General features: G+C 37.9%; 1 protein-coding gene across 1 annotated transcript in view; it reads left to right on the forward strand.

The window, feature by feature from the left end:
- The window catches only part of TRPA1 (transient receptor potential cation channel subfamily A member 1), a 57,960-nt gene extending 39,586 nt beyond the window's left edge, over nt 1-18,374 (forward strand). Inside the window, exons 18-28 of the mRNA XM_028109079.2 lie at nt 173-271; nt 3,125-3,195; nt 3,951-4,113; nt 4,894-4,983; nt 6,595-6,764; nt 8,219-8,348; nt 8,752-8,934; nt 11,856-11,924; nt 15,673-15,783; nt 17,388-17,485; nt 18,164-18,374. Coding sequence (XP_027964880.2) covers nt 173-271; nt 3,125-3,195; nt 3,951-4,113; nt 4,894-4,983; nt 6,595-6,764; nt 8,219-8,348; nt 8,752-8,934; nt 11,856-11,924; nt 15,673-15,783; nt 17,388-17,485; nt 18,164-18,374 — 1,395 coding nt within the window. The remainder of the gene's footprint in view (nt 1-172; nt 272-3,124; nt 3,196-3,950; nt 4,114-4,893; nt 4,984-6,594; nt 6,765-8,218; nt 8,349-8,751; nt 8,935-11,855; nt 11,925-15,672; nt 15,784-17,387; nt 17,486-18,163) is intronic.
- Nucleotides 18,375-20,166: the final 1,792 nt, after the last annotated feature.

Consider the following 20,166-nt stretch of genomic DNA (forward strand, 5'->3'; position numbering starts at 1 on the left):
TGAAATTAAGGTGAAATAACTTAATCTACATATCTTCAGACAAAAATGACTCAATTTTATTTGAACTTCTTAATTTTCAGCAGAATGATAGCCTTGCATATTTGATTTGTCAAGACCTATTTTGGGGGTATATACTAGACTGTTAATTTTTTCAAAATTTTATCTCCTACAGATTGAGTATAATTTCACATATCTTCAGTGTCCATTAGAATTTACCAAGAAAGTAACACCTGCACAGGATGTTACATATGAGCCTCTTACAACCCTCAACGTAAGTCTGGCATTTTCATTATCCAGGTAGTTTCTACATGGGTTCTATAATGTTTTGGTGCAGTAGTTCCAGGAAGGGGCCTGGAAAGAATTCCACATTAATAGTTTTAGGTCTCTGTCCTCCATGTGTCCTAACCCTTTATTTTTTAGGAAAGAAAATAGTCATTTTCTATAGTTGCTATAATTTGATCTGCCTTAAAGTTCCACACTCTTGACCACTTTTGTCTTAATGGTCACGTTAAACCTGCCCCAACCCAGAATCCAATAAACCATGGACAACATGGGCTGACAATCAGCACTTGCTCCCCACCTCCATCCACCTAAATATAAACATACATAGTTAAGAGTTTCCTTCATGCAAAACCACGGGAAAATTCAAGGCTGATATTTTATAATCATAGCTTCTAAGACAGCTAGCCTCTGGGCTCCACAGTAAACTCTGAGCTTTCAGAACCTTAGATGCTTCTGGAGGAGTGATCCCAATCTGAAAGCAGGCCCAGCATGCACAGTGTGGACCCAAATTGCCCAAGAGACTTAAGACCAAACCAGCTCTTATTCCAAAGAGTACTTTTACATTTCCAGCAGATGGGACAATAAAAACCATGCCAAGATGACCCACTGCAGTCTAAATCAGGGGTCTCAAACTCAAATAGCTACAGAGGAAACAGGCAACAGAGGGTCTAAAAGGAGATCAGCTACTAGCATCAACAAGTTGGTGCCATCTGGGAAGGGCAGCCCAGCCTTATAAACACTGGCAACAAATTGACACTGTGTGCAAGCAAAAGAAAACCTATTTGAGGGTTGGATTTCCAAATGTGGCCCAGGGTCTAGATCTGTGTTAATATGGTAACCACTAGCCACATGTGACTACTTAAAACTAATTAAAATTAAATAAAGTTAAAAGTTCATTTCTTCATTTGCAGTAGCCACTCAGTAGACAATGTGCCTTGTGGCTTTCCTATTGAACACAAATACAGGACATTTCCATCACTGCAGAAAGTTCTATTGGATAGCACTGGTCTAGACAAATTGGGAATTTTCATTCACTTTAAATGAATTCATTTCTCTGAATGGAAGCCTTTGGTACAGACCATGGTATCAACCATCACCTAAGTGATATCTAGAAGGCTTGCTAAGTACTTGGAGTAGGAAGGATGCAGAGCCCCATGGACTTTATGCCCACAAGGCTGGCAGTGGAAACTGACTCTCATATTGGCTTTATGCAAAGCATTTTAGCTCTGCTGGAGTATGTTATGTTTTGCAGTTGTTATTATGGTTCAGACTCAATAGCCAAATGACCTAAAAGTAACTAAGAATTTTTGTGTACGTATGTGGAAGTTTTTAAATTGTAATTTACAGAATAGGCAATACTTCTATCAGGGTATGTCAGGAATGAGAATAGGAGGAAACAAAATCTTTGTAGATTCTAAAACGTAATAGATTTAATAAAATATAGACTTAATAATTTATATGAAACAGGCTTGCTTGAATAAATACCCTGCACTTAGTGGACAACTTTTGGCATGATTGAATAGTGCCTTAATAACATGACAAACCTCTCCTTATTGTAACTGAGCTGAGGGGGTTCTTCTGGAAGGATAGCTGGTCTGTCATAGGAAATTACTGTGCACAGAAGTCTGAGAGTCTAGATGGACCTGTCAGTGCTTAGATTCAGGCAAGACAGAAACCAGTCCCTTGGGCATCTCCCTACAAAGTTAGAATATTCCACACCTCTCTTTCCTCCTCAGGGGGAAGCTAGGAGTTGGGAATTTTCTCTTGATCTCACTGCTCTGTGCTGGGAGAGGGACTATGGCAAGTAAATGCCATGGATTTTCCTGCTGTCTTTGATGTGGTTCTTCCTGGCTACAGGCTCGCTTGGGGTGCAGGAACCTTTTAACTTGTTTCTGTATTTCTCACAAAGGCAGTTTCCAGGTATTGCTATTAAGTTGATGTCTCTTCTCTCCATGGGTATAGGAGGGTCTGGGACTTTCTGTTCCATCTTGCTGACATCACTTCCTATATTTTTTAAAAATATTTTATTTATTTGTTTGACAGAGAGAGAGCAAGAGAGGGGATACAAGCAGGGGGAGTGGGAGAGGGAGAAGCTGGCTTCTGGCTGAGCAGGGAGCCCGATGCGGGGCTGGATCCCAGGACCCTGGGATCATGACCTGAGCTGAAGGCAGACGCTTAACGACTGAGCCACCCAGGCGCCCCCCTATATGTATTTCTTGAATAATAAAAAATTAATTTGGGGACACCTGGGTGGCTCAGCCGGTTAAGCATCTTGATTTTGGCTCAGGTCATGATCTCAGGGTTGTGAGATGGAGCCCCAAGTCAGGCTCCATACTGTGTGTGGAGCCCATTTAAGATTCTTTCTCTCCCTCTCCCTCCTTCCCCCCACTAAGAAAAGAATTTTGAAATAGATAGAGTTCCTAATAATTCACGAAAACCTAATAATCTACAAGCTAATTTAATGACTATGTGTACTATTCAAAATTCCTCTAGAGAGATAAGCCTGAGTTTCTTCAAGGAAAGAACAAGGGTGTAGAGCTTCCTTATTTATCTTTAATATCCTTTCCAGTTGTAATTTTGTATAAGATTAAAATGCTTATTCTATGTCAACTAGTGAGAAATTGAAAGAGACAAACTGAATCAAATAACTGCATCTGTATAAAATTCTCTCTAGCTTGTTTTTGAAAATATACATTCTTGCTATAATTTTTTATTTTTCAAACTTTCATAAGGAAGTGTTACTTTTACAATATTAAAATAAATTTATAAAACCAGCAAGCAAAAAGCTTAGTTTATACTTACTAGTTTAATTGATTTTTATTGATCTTTCCTTATTTCTCAGGTAATGGTACAACATAACCGCATAGAACTTCTCAACCATCCTGTGTGTAAAGAATACTTACTTATGAAATGGTGGGTATTAAGTAGTATTTCTTTTTCTTTTTATTTATTTTTATTTTTTTTAAAGATTTTATTTATTTATTCATGAGAGACAGAGGAGGAGAGAGAGAGGGAGAGAGAGAGAGAGAGAGAGAGAGAGAGAAGCAGAGGGAGAAGCAGGCTCCCAAGGAGCAGGGAGCCCGATGCGGGACTCGATCCCAGGACCCTGGGATCATGACCTGAGCCGAAGGCAGACGCTTAACCATCTGAGCCACCCAGGCGCCCAGTAGTATTTCTTTTTAATGCCCCCATTAAGTTTGTTTAAAGCCTTCTAATTATGTTTGGATTTTATTATTTTAATGTTTTACACTTCAAAAAAGAAATGTGTTGAAGGCAAATTTTGGTATTAAAATGCTGTTATCTTTGACATTAAATGAAATATTTGGGGGGTGGAAATCTTTATATAAGACATGAAGAAGCACTCCTGGGCCTTGCATTTTAGTGGACAGTGAAGTGAGAGGGGTACCTGAGAAGACCAATCAATGTGGAAGTCAGAAAATAGGAGCTAAAGTCTCTGTTCTTCCATTACTTGGTGAGAGATTTTAAGTAAGTCATGATTTTCTGGGAAGTTGAGATTCCTTTCCCGAAAATGAAAAAAGGTGAATTTGAAGATCTTGGTTCTAAAGTTCAATGAATTTACCAAATAGACTTCTGAGAGAGATTATAACTACTTTTTCCATTTTTTATCTTATGCATTTTTTTGTTGAAATTGTGATTTATTTTTGTAGGTTGGCTTATGGGTTTAGAGCCCATGTTATGAATTTAGGATCTTACTGTATTGGTCTCCTGCCTATGACCTTTCTTGTTATCAGTATAAAGCCAGGTATGGCTTTCAACTCAACTGGAATCATCAATGAAACTAGTGATCATTCAGAAATCTTAGACACCAAGGTATTTTGGATTGGTCTTTATATTTCAACTTTTTAAAATAAAATTATCCAAAGTGTGGTTTTTTCCTTAGAAATGCTAACCCCATAATCTGAAATATCAGGACTTTATTATAAATAGACTGTAGAATTCACATATGAACAATTTCTCCTAAAATCCTTTGTGGAATGAGAGGTACTATAAGTAAATAGGTCAGTAAATGAGTTTGTAAATTAAAGAGAATTGACATGTATGAGATACTAGTTTAATGCTGGAGTTTAAAACTTTAAAATAGGTCTACAAGAAAGCAGATTTGAGGCTGTGAGGGATTTTGGGGAGAGGAAGTGTTTCTTAGTGGATACAGGGTTTGTGTTTGGGGATGATGAAAAGTTACTGAGCTAGATGATGATGGATGGAGGTGGTGGTTTCCTTCATGTCACAGAATTACACATTTTGAAATGTAAATATACATGTAAAATGTAAAACTTTGAAAATGGTAAATTTTATGTTTATGTGTATTTTACCATAGTAAAAATTTTTTTTACATAGGTCTACAGATTTCATATCCTTTTAGAATCCGTTTGGTAATTTTTGAACCTCCCTTAAAAAGGACATTATGAAATGGGTATGAGTTGTCTTTATATTGATATCACAGTAATTTTCTGTTTAAAGCAAATATGAACAGTATGTAGGAATGAAACAGAAGAAAAATGAAATATTTAATAGTGGAAATTATGAAGACGCTTAAGTGTTGTTTTATTTGATATCCTTCATAATGGTTTGTTTTGTATTTTTCTGTTTCAGAATTCATATTTTATAAAAGTTTGCATGATTTTAGTTTTTTTATCAAGTATATTTGGATATTGCAAAGAAGTGGTCCAAATTTTCCAACAGGTACACAATACATTTTGTATCTCTAAAGTTGCAAATATTTTAATATGCAGAACATAAATTGCTGAACTATTATTGAAGCAATATATATCAGAATAAAATCACATAACTTGACAAATGTATAGATTGGAAATACCAAGCATAAACTTTTCAAACTGTAGAAATCACATGATTTTAGATAAGACTCCTGCATTGAATGGTGCCTATTTGATAAATCTGAAGTAAGTATGTTCCCATTGTCCTAGTCCATATGGGTCTGCTTGGCTACAAATGAACTTATGAATGACTTTTCTGTATTTTTTCTGATATCACTTAGATATTTTGCTAACATAATAGATTTTGAATTTGATACTTTTAGTAACAGTTTATAAAGAACTTACTTGGTCGATGACTCCATTTCAAATGGGTTTTTCTTTGAAATGCTTTCTTAATTAGAATGCTTTTCTTTATTGGATAAAATTTCAAGTTATAAAAAAATTTGAGAACTCTTTATAGCATAATTTTTACTTCATACCTTATTTTTTTAATGGGTGAACCAAGTTCAGATCAGACTCAAGAATTATGTGAATTATCTACAGGTCCTTATTCTGGCTAATAATTGGTATCAGTCTTTTATTTCTCAGTGTGGAGGTTAAAAGTCTTTTATTGATTTTTTGGGTTTTTTTGTGCATCTTTCTATAAGATATATCTTTTATACAATACCTCATTTTGTGTGAAAATTTACTTTGTTATATAAGCACATTGATATGTGCATTAAAGAATGTTAATGATAATTACAATGCTTCATATTTGCTTGATATACATTTCAAGTACTTATGTGTGTGTGTGTGTATGTAGTTGCAGTAAATTGTCACAATTCTGAGAATTAGACTATATTGTTCCATTGTAGCCCAAATGATTTAGGGCATATTAATCTTGTCATAATTTTCATTTTTCACAGATTATAACCTAAACTATAAAGTTATATGATTTCTCTAACAGAGTTGTCTCCACATTTTTTTTTATTGATACTAAAATCATCACCTCTATAGGAAATTTGATGTCCAAAACATGAAATCTTTAAGAGTAGGAAATGACATCAGATTTTTGTGGTCATTAAGTCTTAGCACAGGTCTCAAACCTCCTTAGAAGCAGCTTTAGTTTATTTGTATCCTGAGAAATTCACATGTATGTCCTTACACAGACATAAAGGAATTAATTAAACCAACTGGCAGCTCCCCAGGAATTTCCTTAAGAAGGGATGGACTCTACAGAAAAAGCCCAGGAAGTTATAGAATTTCCTTAGGTATCAGATTCCCAAAGTGTGCCAGGTCAACAGAAAAGGCTGGGCCACCTCCAATACTGGTCCATATCCAGGGCTCTGAGTTCAGTCGAGGATGGCAGAAGCTGGGTCCTAAACCTCTCCCAACTGCAGTGCCACAAAAATGTTGCTGCTGGTCAACGTGTGTGTGTGTGTGTGTGTGTGTGTGTGTGTGTGTGTGTGTGTGTGTGTGTGTGTGTGTGTGTGTGTGTGTGTGTGTGTGTGTGTGTGTGTGTGTGTGTGTGTGTGTGTGTGTGTAAGATGCCAGGTCTTGGTCTCTACACGTGGTAATTCTGAATTCTTTTCAACCCCAGAAAAGGAACTATATTTTGGATCATGCCAATGCAGTTGAATGGATTATCTATACAACAAGCATCATTTTTGTGTCACCCTTATTCATTGGTATACCAGCTTCTGTGCAGTGGCAATGTGGAGCGATTGCTATATACTTCTACTGGATGAACTTCTTATTATATCTTCAGAGGTAAAGCCAGCTTGAATGATTTCTATATCCCTTAGGTGTTTTTAACATCAAAAGAAGAACTATTTTAAGTACCATAAATTTATAATTGGCTTATTCCTTTTCCAATTGTTTTAGACTGCGAAGATACATTTTATATACTATTAAGGAAAAGGTGAGAGAGGTCTGGAGCTCAGAGTGTAGACCAAGAATTCTTAACCTTGGCATTACTGAAATTTGTGGCTAGGTATTTTTTTGATGTGGAGGGCTGCCCTGTGCATTGAAGAACGTGTAGCAGCATCCCTGGCCTCTACCCACTAGATAACCAGTAGCAACACCCCCACCATGTGACAACAAAAAATGTATCCAGATATTGTCAGATATCGTCTGAGTGGCAAAATCATCTGCAGTCAAGAATCACTGGTCTAGACAAATCTAGGTTAAATGTGGGGTTTAAATGGGAATAAAAGTATTGGCTATTCTTGGCTTTACTTGGTATTATTTGCTAAGCATTTACTTTAGATTAAAACAAAATGAAGAGATAGGTATGGGAAATAATAGTGATATAAGAGAAAAAATAAGTTCAAAAAACCCAATTCTAGAGGGTGAAAAAGGACTAAGCTCCCTTACCTCCCTGAAGGGCTGAGTTAAGTAACTTTCCCAGGATCTCAGCTAGCAAGCGGACATTTTACCCACATCTTTCTAACTCCAGAGACCATGCTTTTCCTACCATATCATGTGCATCACTGTTTACAAGCACAATGTTGTGGGGTTGAGCCCAGCCCCTTGGAAAGGACATGGTATGGTGGGAAGAACTGTGGTCTGGAAGTCAAGAGGCTTCAAGGCAAGTCCAGGTACTGCCACTCTGTTGGCTTTGCCATTATCAGTGACCTTAGCAAGTTCCTGGACATCTTTTGGGAACCTAGTTTCTGAGACCTCTGAAGTCTCTTTCAGCTTTAAAGTCTCATGATTCCCCCTTTAACAAGTTGTCTTTGCCAAAGGAAATGTCCAAATTGGTGGCTAGATGACCCATTATCTACCTAACCATTTCACAATTTTGGTTTCTGGGAGAGAAAAAGGAAACCTCAGGAGGCCATGTAAATCATATGGGTGTGCCCTTCAGGTATAGCAGCTCATTTAGAGTCTCCCCAGGATGTATCACATAACTCATCTCTAGGATCCCTTTATCAAGCTTTGGTAGCAGTTTCTATGATCCTGGGAAGATTTTTCTCTCCTACTTTGTTTGAAGTGATACCTAGTGGTCAAGTAGTAAAACAAAGATAAACACTAACAAGAAGGAAAAAGAAAACCGTTTGACAAACAGTTTGAAAATAAGACAACTATTCATGATTTCCCATGTCTCTTTTTTGAAAGTAACTGGCCTCACTCATCTATGAAACATAGTACCTAATGCATGATGAATATTAACACTTTGACCAGAAAAGTAAATACATATTTTAATTGTTAAATTTTCCTAGATTTGAAAATTGTGGAATTTTCATCGTTATGTTAGAGGTAATTATGAAAACCTTGTTGAGGTCTACAGTCGTGTTTGTCTTCCTTCTTCTGGCTTTTGGCCTCAGCTTTTATGTCCTCCTGAGTTTGCAGGTGAGGCAGCTACATGAGTAGTTGATTTTGTTGATGTGAATATTAGGAATACATATTTATGCTTAAATCTGAATGGCCTAGAAAATTAATAGTAACAGCTTTTTATCTGATAAAATTGCCTTCAAATTATTTTTATTGAAGGAAAAAAATATCTTCTAACTCAATGGCTTTCTTTCATTGTCAAAATGTTTATATAATGCATGATGATTTGTTATAGATGCAGAAAAGATCTTTTTGATGACTTTATTGCCAGTTTATTAGTAGTTCCTATCACTTTCAGTAGCTATAGTCCTGTGACTTAAAAAAGTATTCTAAATATGATTTTTATCATTTTACTCTTCAGGAAATATTTTTTCATTATATGTATTTTGCATTTCACTTTTACCTTACCATCTTTTCTCAGGATGCGTTCAGCTCTCCATTGCTTTCTATAATCCAGACCTTCAGCATGATGCTAGGAGATATTAATTATCGTGATGCCTTCCTAGAACCGTTCCTGAGAAACGAATTGGCATATCCAGTTCTGTCCTTTGTACAGATTATTGCTTTTACCATGTTTGTCCCAATTGTACTCATGAATTTACTTGTAAGTAATTTATCCTTATTTTCTGTTTGTTGATCATTTGGAGCATTTAGCAATGATAATTATTCTTAGCTTCCTTCATCTCCCTTCATGAAAGTCAAAAGGGACTATTATAAAATCCATTCATTCAACATTCATTTAGTGCTTGGGGTGTGCCAGGCACAGCATGAGGCCTAGGGGATGCCAGGATGCATTCACTTGGTAGATACTTACGAAGAATCTAGACACTGATCCAGGTGCTGGGAAACAGTGGTGAATAGACCAATACCCAGTCCTTACATTATAAGCTAGTCATGAAGTTAAGTAGTAAATAAAGACATATGTAATATAACGTCATGGGGATGATAAATGCTATGAGGAACTACAAAGCTAAAGAATAAGGAAATAAAGATGAATGGTGTTTGCTGCTCTGGAGTTGGGATAGGGGGTCAGAGGTTGGGCAGAGATCTTGGTGGAATGAAGGATTAGAACCTCATCTCTGCCTTTAAATTTCTCATTGACCAGAGATTCAAGTGGGGAAGAGCCTCTCAGGCACGAGGACATCTGTGGCATTCAGGTGCCATCTCTAAACCAGTTACAGGCTAACATCCCCAGCGGACATGAACATGCCCTTCACAGAGAACCCGCTTCAGCCACGAGCATCTTAGCCACTGCAGGCAGAAGTACGTCCCAGGTCCATGGAATGCCCGAGCTGACATTACAATGAATTTTTCCCCCTTATTCGTTGATATAAACATGCACATATTCAGTACACTTCTACTGAGTCTGACTGTGCACCAGGAATTGTGCTATACGGTGTTTCTGAAAAGAAAAGAAAAGAAAAGAAAAGATTGACTACTTAATGTTTTGATTCACTTACCTGATAAGTTCATTCAGTTACTTGATGCAACTCCCGAGTTTTATTTTGATGACCTAGAAAAATAAAGGATAACACTAAGAATAATAAAGAATGACATAAAGCCCACATTCTTCCCTTAGAATCCCTTATGTTTTGGAAGATAATTATCTAGAAGAGGATTTGGCCTAGCAGTAGTATACATTGGTGCCATCTCTACCTGCACGTCCCAGAAGAAAATCAAACCCAACAGAGCCAAGACTGTCAATGTTTTCTTCCCTTCAAACTCTGCCTCTCAGTAGCACCTTCCTGGTCATCTAACTCAGATCATTGGAAGATACTCTAGATTCAGCTCTGCCCTTTCCTCACTTCTTCCAATAAATATTTGCCTCTTATGCCTACTTCCAGTTGGCTTATACTCTCTTGGTTCTTCATCCATATTGCTGCAGTAGCCCAAAGAGGCTATCTTTTCTCATTTCTCTAATCCTTCCTGCAAATTGTCACCACAGTGATGTTGTAGGGGAAAGCTGAACATGTCAGTGGCTTTTGCATCCCTTTCCTGCCCCCCCCCCCCCGCCAGGACTCTTCAATTCAGTCTAAATCCATCAGCATGGCATGCAAGGTCTTCATGATCTGGATCTTACCCAGATCTCACCCAGCTCCCCACTGTTGGCAGGATTTACTCAGACATGCACCAGGAATGTTCATTGAGCGTGCCAGATTTTTCTTTGTGCCTCCTGGGCTCCACACAAGCTGTTCCTTTTCCTGGAAGGCCCTCCCACTTTGGGCTAACTCTTTCTAAGCTTTCAACACTCAGCTCAAGCATCATCTCTCTTAGGTAGACTTTAACCAACACCTCCCTGCCATCACCCGAGTCTGAATCAGATGTCCCTTCCTTGTGTTTTCATAATTTTGAGGACACAAATCAGAAAAAGAAAATAAAGCCTACTTTCTAGGTTGTGAGGATGAAATGAGCTAATACAAAGCACTTGAAACAGTGCTTGGTACATGATAAGCATTAAATAAATGTTATGATTAAATATTAGTAATTTACTCTGTGACTCAAGATCAGATATCTTCAGATCCTAGGCAAATATCTTAAATGTGCAAGACAGCCAGTATGAGACAGCTGCTTTTGATGGAGGCTGATATAAAAACTGAGAGAATGCCCACTGAAAGGCTTCCAAATTTAAAATAAAAAACATTATCCTGTCAAGTAAAGCCTACTTGTTGACTATACATGGTTCTCAGTGCTAGTCTGTACACCCTGGAATATACTCTTTCAGTGCTCATTCACTCAGTAGCTATTTTGTGTGTACCTACTATATGCCCTGTATGGTTCTAAGCACTGGGCATACAGTGGTGACTTGGACAGACTGAGCCCTTGTCTCATGCAGTTTACTTGACTTTGAGTTTTTGAGAGCACCAGCATCCACAAGGCTGGTTCAGCATAGGCAGGTACTGATTCTCTAACAAAATAGGCATCAGCTAATGTAAGTGAAATTAATTTGGATTAAGTAGAACTGAGCTCACGGGTTCCCCTCACCTAATTCTATGAAGCCATGGAGTTCTAGATGGAGTTACTGTTTGTTTTGTTTGTTACCAAAGCCGCACCCACCCTTGCAGTGTACCTCTTCCTGCCAAACCTATGTAAGGTAGACATTTCTGCATCGCTTCAGTTTGCTATTTAACTTTTCCATGTTGTCAAGTCACTCTCGTTTACCTTAGATGCCAAACTCCTGGAGTTTGCAACCATGTTGCATGGCTACCCCAGTGGCATTTGATATTCTGTCACCTCTGTCATATGCAAAAATAACTAATTTTTATTTTAATTAAAATGAATTTGATTAATTGGTGTGTGCTAATTTTTTAGGATAGCACTTAAAATTAATGAATCCACCAGTGTGGCTACCATTGTGACAAAGTTATATAGGCTTTGCAGTTTGCTGCACGATGTGTTAGCCACGTGTGTTGAGGCCACTGCTAGGCAATTTACATGCTCACTCCCTTACTGCAGCCAAAGAGATCTTAGTGCATTTTGAGGTGAGCCATTAAACTGGTAATAACTTGGTGCTGTGTTGTACTTCAGATTGGTTTGGCAGTTGGTGACATTGCAGAGGTCCAGAAGCATGCATTGTTGAAGAGGATTGCTATGCAGGTAAGTACTGTATTTATTTAAAACTTCTTGAAATTAGCACCATCTTAAGTATTCATGTATGAGAATAGCTGATTTCTTTGAACAGTTATTTAAAACAGATATTTTGTTAGGGCTGAGAAGCACCACGTCTTATGTGCTTCTCAGCACATAAGCAGGTACTATATTGCCTGTCGTGTAAGTAATTTATCCTTATTTTCTGTTGGTTGATCATTTGGAGCATTTAGCAATGATAATTATTCTTAGCTTCCTTCATCTGTCATGCATGTTCTCTGGTATACCTGCTGTAGTCAAAGAATCAGAAATGAGGAAAAAATTTTCAGAACAATATCAGCAGAGAAACGGAGAAATTATCTGGGCCTCTTTTAATGTCAGCATGTGGCCAACCAGGTAGCTAGCTGCTAAATAAGAATATGACAGGTGTGAGGTATTCTGTCTTGTGACAGCCCCGCTGTTCCAAGGAGCTCCTGATATTCTGGCCATAGCCTTGCAGGCTTCCCATATCATGTGTTATATTGAAGTGTTCACTGCATCCATGAGATTTTGTCCCTTTGTCACATCCCTTACATTTTTCTAGATAATTCGATGTAAAGTTTGCTCAACTCAGAGGCTTCTGTATAGGTCCTTGGCTGTTGAATCTTGTGAGGTGGTCTCCTATTATACAATGCAAAACTATTTCTATGCTCTTATCTGCATTGTCTTTAAATTTCAAATTTGAATGGGAATACTTGATGCTTCAAAAATATCTGATGACCAGTTGAACATACACATTCAGAAACTTAGGCCAGTTCAAGAGAAAGACAAATTCATGGTAAGATTTAGCTTTATCCTCTTCACTTTTCTTTATCACGCTGATTTCTTCTCTTTTACTCATTCAGCTATCCATTAGCATATGTTTATTTCTGAAAAATACTCCAGTACATGATATTGTGTGGAGCACAATACACCTTAGCATGAGAGAACGCAGAACCCCAGCATAAACTCACCCAGTTACTTACTGACTTTAATAAATAAAATTAATCTAATTAGCACATCAACTAAACATTCAGAGTATAAAATATCAAAATCAACCTAGAACTATCCTTAAACTCTTTTCTGTGACTACTAAGCTGTACATTATACAGAGGGCTTGGCACGTTGAAAGAACAAATATATGTAAATTAAATGGTTAAAATGTTAGGTACAGAAAATGAATGCAAACACAGTTAAGGAAATGCTACATGAAGAGTTGGCATGTGAGCCAGACACTGAAAGATAGGATTTAGAGGAGCAGCGAAGCCAGTCCGGAAGGGCAGGACCCAGCAGGAGCAAAGGGCTGGAGGCAGAATGAGAAGTGGCTAAGGAGGGGTGAAGGGCCACCTGGCCTGGAAGGATGGATCCTTAGGGGGTATCAGGATGATTGAGGGCTTTATTAAAAAATAGCACAAGAAAACCTTAGCTTTTTTTTTTTTTTTTTTAAGATTTTAGTTTTGAGTAATCTCTGCAGCCAACCCGGGGTTCAAACTCACAACCCTGAGATCTAGAGTCTCAATCTCCTGACTGAGCCAGCCGGGCACCCCCGAAAACCTTACCTTTGAAAGAAAGGGCAGTAAATGGTGGAAGTGCTTCAAGTTATTTTGTTAGTGAGTGGGACGTTACTATCAGCTCTTCCAAAGAATGAAAACAAAATGAATGTGGTGTATAAGATGATCTGTTGTTATCTCGACTTAGTGGAGAAAGATTAGAGGAAGGAAGAGCTAACTGACCAGTTACTACTGTAACAGAGATGGAGTGCGGGACTCGAGGGAGGTGGGTGAGGAGAGGAAAAGCAATGTATAAACCTCTTCGCAGGCATGTCATCAGTGCTTCATAACAACCCTTGAAAAGATCAAGGAAAGTAAAGAACGATATAAGCAACAGTCCTACATAAGACGTCTGGGGGAAGCCCACTAAACTACAGTGTTGGTACAGTTGACATGAAAAGCACGATCCTATGTTAGATTTGCTCTCTTCCCTGAAACACGACAGCACAAGGGTCTGTAAAGGAAACAGGCAAAGCAAGTGCTCCTGTGTTATCTGTGCCTTGTTTTGGATCACGAAGAGCACGGACTAGAACACCAGGAAGCCATTCTCTTATTTCCCCTAAGTTGTTTTTTAAGCAAATCTCTACATCCATGTACAACTCTGCCAGACGTACAACCTGAGTCTGAGGCCACATCAGAACCAGAGCATAAGGGGACGGCAGCAGCCCTTTCACAGAGGAACATTTAGTCTTCTTTCAGACCCAAGTGGGGACAGAGAGGTCCCTGGGGCAGGGTTTCTGGGAGCTGTAACAGTTACTCAAAGACAGGAGTCGTGAGTATTTTGAGGAGCTTGGAACTCTTTAGTTTTCAACATGAGTATCCCCACTTCCGGTTCAGGCTGGCAGCTGTAGACAACGAACATGGACAGACATCCACGCATCATAAAAAGAGAGCCACGGAGCTCTCTTACCTTCAACATGGGAAACCCAGCAGGTGGAGGTGCAGATGAGCCCTTAGCCCAGAGCAGCCATGCCCAGTGGGTCCCACCAGACTCACCAAGGTTGGACTTGAAGCTCTGCTTGCCTTCACTCCCCAGGACCATACTGGAGCAAGGAAATCTGGCAGGTCCTATGTAGAAAATGGGCAGGGTTAAGACACACCATATGCTTTGTCTGTTGGCAGGCACTAGACTTGAATCTTTTTCAATCAAGTAAGTGAATGATAACACGTGACCTCTGAAAAAAATGTGTATTTCAAGAGGAAAGGAATATTGCTCTTAAGACCCAAGGGAAAAAGGAACCTTGGAAATTATTATAGAAACCCAAAGAAAATATCTAATTGGTGTTGTAAATAAAATACAAGAAAACATAGCTGTTCTTGAAACTCAACTAGTACATAGCACGTTAAGTGGTGGTAAGTGTTATAAAAATAGGGAAGCAAGATACAGAGCGTGTTGTGTGGGAGAAGGGCCGATGTTTTAAACAGGTGGTCAGGGAGGTTCTTATTATCTCACCATTTGTGGGTGTGAACCACTGAAATGCCCATGTATGAAAATGCCTGTGGTCTTTGCAAACTCACCTACATGGTGATTACAATAAACCTATCTAAACAACAGACACAAAGGACTATAAAAAAAAGTGTGAAAGAGAAAATTTGGCAAACAGAAAGAGCTAAATATCAACTCAAGGTAAATCCGTTAAATGAGACAAAAGATTGTATCTCTAAAAATAGAAATTAGATTCAAGATATGTCATGGATAAACCATTTTGCACCCGACAGCACAGCGTGAAAAGTCGATGAAGTACTACTCTTTGATGTGCCAGTTGTCCTTTCACTGGTTCCTGTCGCAGTCCTCCATCTAAGCATGGCTTCCTCCCCTGTCACAGGTGTGCATCATGCCCGCTGCACAGTCCGGCTGTGTGCATCTTGTCGTACAATGCCCCAGAGTATGGGCTGAGTTGTTGTCGTCTGATATGCCCACTGTCAGCCATGGTCCCTGAACAGTGAACATCTGCTCACTTACACTGAATTCCTTCTTTAAACAGTTTGCCCCAGCTGCAGACTGCTGCCCCTGTCTTGTCAGTGGATGAGCTGAGAGACAGCAAACCTGGCCAGCCCAGCCGCTTGTGCATAAAGCAGGACACAGGAGTCAGTTTTCAGTTTGCTATACTAATGGTTGCTTTTGTGTGATGTAAACATTTCAGATGCTTATTAATGCGTCCTCTCAATAAATCCAAACTGTACTTTAGGTGGAACTTCATACCAGCTTAGAGAAGAAGCTGCCCCTCTGGTTCCTACGCAAAGTAGATCAGAAATCCATCATTGTGTATCCCAACAGACCCAGATGTACAGGGTTATTAGTAAGTACATGTGAAAAATACCGGCATAAAACACGTGATACCATTTGACATTCATTCATTGTGTTATCCTTAAGGGTACCCTTTTACAGACTTTGAGTCACTGTACCTGTGGAAAAGAAGTAATTGTGATTTAAAAAAATAAGTGCACAGTTAACCCACAGTGAGAACGTGATGGGCAGTGTGAGGGAGGCATTTGTCCTACTGGCTCATTCACAACATTTGTGTTAAATGTGTACCACATCCCTATGAGAGCGGGGTGGGTGGTTGGGTGGATCAGCCGTACCCTGTATCTTTTCTTACAGTGTACCTTTTTTTTTTCCTAGTCACATGCCCTTACATATATGTGAAAAAAGTGTGTCTACATGCAAATATAGAGCACATATATACATACGTTCAGGTACATATACGCACGCACGCACGTACATGGGGAATGTACATTATAGAAAATATACTAAGTGTCGAAGACTAAGCAAGCCCCTGCATTATAATGGAAAAGGGACCATATTAAGAGAAGTACTGGATGCTAATCCTGATCATGCCTGGGCTTCCTCATCTCTCTATGAATATTCTGAGTTCTTTGCACATTAATTTTTCATTGTGTGGTCATGAAATGATAAAGTCAATCTGAGTATCAGCCTAGGCTTTATTCTAACTACACTGTTTCCCTGTTTAATTTCATTCATATCCATGGTTGCGACTACTCCTAAAATACAGAAGGCTCAGCAATTGATTCTCTAGTCTAAAGCTCTCTTTGAGTTCCAGGCTCCTATGTCCAGCTCTCTACCTGACATCTTTACTGGTATGTCTCAAGGTACCTCAAATTCAGCATATTCAAAACAAACTCGTGCAAAAGAAACTCACAATTTTCACTCCTCCCATGTTTCACTCCCCCTGCAGGGAAAGAATGAAAAAAACCTCTTCTCTCTCCAAAGTTTCTTATTTCAGTTAATGTCAACACCATTTGCTTGTGCAAGATGTCATCCTTGATGTTTCCTTTTCCCCACTCCTGACCTCTCACAACCAGTAACTCCCATGTTTGGTTGATTAGGCTTCCTGGATGGCCTGTGTGTGCTGCCATCTTCTCTTGCCTGGACTCCTAGAATTGCCTCATTCCCGGTCATTTCATATCTGCCCTTGACCCATTCCAGTCTACCAATGGTTTAAAAGACACTAAATTTTAAAAATATATATTAAAATAGCATTTCAGAAATGTCCTCATGGGAAACTCAGTTGTGTTGCATAATGGTGCAGTTTTAGAGAACAACTAATCCTGTATGGAATACCACCACTTATGTTATGATGAGCATTTTTCATGAGAAAATATAATTCAGTTAGGCCTTTTCATAAACAATCTTCCACTCCAATTTTCTCCTTCTATATTATCCATACATCTTGTACTTCATTATAATATGCATGATTCATTTTATAGCTCTTTATATGTCTGTTTCTGTCAACAAACTGTGAGCTCCTTGAGGGCCATAGCTAGGTCTTAGCTATTTGTGGTGCTAGCATACCTGGTTCAGTAGCTGAATCATGGCACACATTCAAGAAATAGTTCCTGAATTGAGTTCAATCTGAGTAACTATCCATCTTTTATCCCACAGTGTATATTTCATTTTATTTTTTACATCAAAGAAACAAGACAGGAAATTCCAAATGTTGACACATCTCTAGAAATAGAAATATTGAAGCAGAAATATCGGTATGTGTTTTTCTTTATATCTGTATTGGAGAAACTTAAACTTTTAAATAATGATATATAGTGTAAGGTTATTATATCTGTATTTGAGAAACTTAAAACTTTTAAATAATGGTGTATGGTGTAAGGTTATATTGTATATTTGTGTTCATCTCATATTAAGTCATGCTTTAGTTGACTGATGTCATAGTATATTGAGAATGAGAAATTTTTTAGAACCAACAACTTATTTGTTGCAATTCACCAATCAGTTCTGCCAGTCAGTGTCTTAAACTGCATTTCCATGAGCCATCTGAATTCATACATCAAAGCTTTGAAAGATTCTGAGGATTCCTAGAGAAGCTATACTGTGTCCAGTGGTTAAGCATGAGGGCTTTGGAGTTAATTTACCTGAGTTTAAAGCCCTATTCAACTGCTTACTAACTCTATGACCTTGGGCAAGCCACTTAATCTTTCTGTGCAACAACATTTTAATCTTTAAAATAGGAACAAAAATAAACTGGCCAAGAACAGTACAACCTTAAGAAGAACACTTAAACTTAAAAAATGTGTATTGCTTAGAAGGGTTACGACTACCATGAAGCTATGACCTGACACCCTTCTCATAATCTAGGCCTCTCTGCACTCAAGGACTGAAAAGATCATTGACAATAAATTCATGAGACATGTATATCCTTTTAGGCTGAAGGATCTCACTTCTCTTCTGGAAAAACAGCATGAGCTTATTAAACTCATCATTCAGAAGATGGAAATCATCTCTGAGACAGAGGATGAAGATAATCATAGTTTTTTTCAAGACAGGTTTAAAAAAGAATGGTTAGAACAAAGGAATAGCAAGTGGAAATCTGTGTTGAAAGCAGTAAAGACAAACACACACAGCCCTTCACATTAGCCTGCAGTGGGTCTTCCTGTGGGGTGGGGAGGGGCAGTTTGCATGACCCTGCCGGGTCCAATTTCCAGTTTGACAAAAGTGAGGAAAAAGCAGAAATATTCTGATTTCACTATACGTGAAAGGATGGTTCCTGTATTCTTCGTAAAAGTAAAGTATGCCTTTCTCTCTATTCATATTTTATGCCAGTTAGTATGTATAGAGAATATACTTGATAATAAATTCAAGTTGCACTTCTCATTATTTGAATGAGTAGAAAACTAATTTGTTAAACACACATTTTAATGACAAGGACTAGTAAATGTAACTATTAAGCTAGAATACAAATGTCAATACTGGATTCCTGCTTGATAATTATATAATATGTAATGTATTAGACAGACAATAAAGTATTATATTAGGTTATACCATTTGGTATGTTTTTGTGTGTGTTGGAAGAACCTGTGGGTGGAACACTGTGTACTCTGTTCCAACTATAATCGCCACACCCTTCTTGCTGCTAACACACGTGACGTCACTTTGAGTTGAGACCCAAATTAATAGGCATTATATGCATGAATTTTACTATATACATAGTATATGTTTCTATTTTTGGTTTGCTAATAACCACAATAAATGTAAAACCTATATAGTCACCCCACTGATTATTGTGTGAGCTTTTTACTACGTTTAGTTTTTTGAGATTTGTAAAAATGCTTCCATCATATATGGAACCAGAGAAAGACACTACAAAAAAAGAGAACTACAGGCCAATATTTCTAATGAACATAGATCCTCAACAAAATATTAGCAAACTGAATCCAACAATACATTTTAAAAAATCATATACCACAATCAAATGGGATTTATTGCCAGGATGCAAAGGTGGTTCAATATTTGTCAAACAATATGTCACTTCAGTAAGAGAAAGGATAAAAAAAAAAAAGGCACCTTCAATAGGTGCCAAGAAAGTATTTCACAAAGTATAACATCAATTTATAATAAAAACTCTCTGCAAAGTAGGTCTAGGGGGAACATATCTCAACATAATAAAGACCTTATATGAAAAATCCACAGCCAACATTCTAGTCCATGGTGAAAAACAGAGCTTTCCCCCTAAGGTCAGGAAGAAGACAAAGATATCCACTCTTACCACTTTTATTCAGCATAGTACTGGAAGTCCTAGCCACAACAATTAGACTACATACAGAAATAAAAGGCATCCAAATGGGTAAGGAAGAAATATAATTATATTTGCAGATTATATGATACTATATATAGAAAACCCTAAAGACTCCATCAAAAAATTACTAGAATGGATGAATTCAGTGAAGTCGCATGGTACAAAATCAATGTACAGAAATCTGTTGCATTCCTATACATTAATAATAAAGCAACAGAAAATGAAATTAAGAAAACCTCACTTACAATTGCACCTAAAACAATACATTTTCTAGGAATAAATTTAACCAAAGAGGTGAAAGACCTGTACTCTGAGGACTATAAAATATTGATGAAAGAAATTCAAGATGGTGCAAAAAAAAAATAGACATTTCCATGCTCGTGTGTTGGAAGAATATTGTTAAGATGTCCATACTACCCAAAGCAATCTACAGATTTAATGCAATCCCTATCAAAATACCAACAGCATTTTTCACAGAACTAGAACATACAATTCTAAAATTTGTATGTAACCACAAAAGACCTCAGATAGCCAAAGCAATCTTGAAAAAGAAAAACTGGAAGTATCACAATTCCAGATTTCAGGTTGTATTACAAAGCAGTAGTAATTAAAAAACTATGGTACGGGCACAAA

This window comes from Eumetopias jubatus, unplaced genomic scaffold (genome assembly GCF_037043125.1).
Source record: "Eumetopias jubatus isolate StellerSeaLion01/CBP00866 unplaced genomic scaffold, mEumJub1_p1.0 scaffold_4, whole genome shotgun sequence".
Lineage (NCBI taxonomy): Eukaryota > Metazoa > Chordata > Mammalia > Carnivora > Otariidae > Eumetopias > Eumetopias jubatus.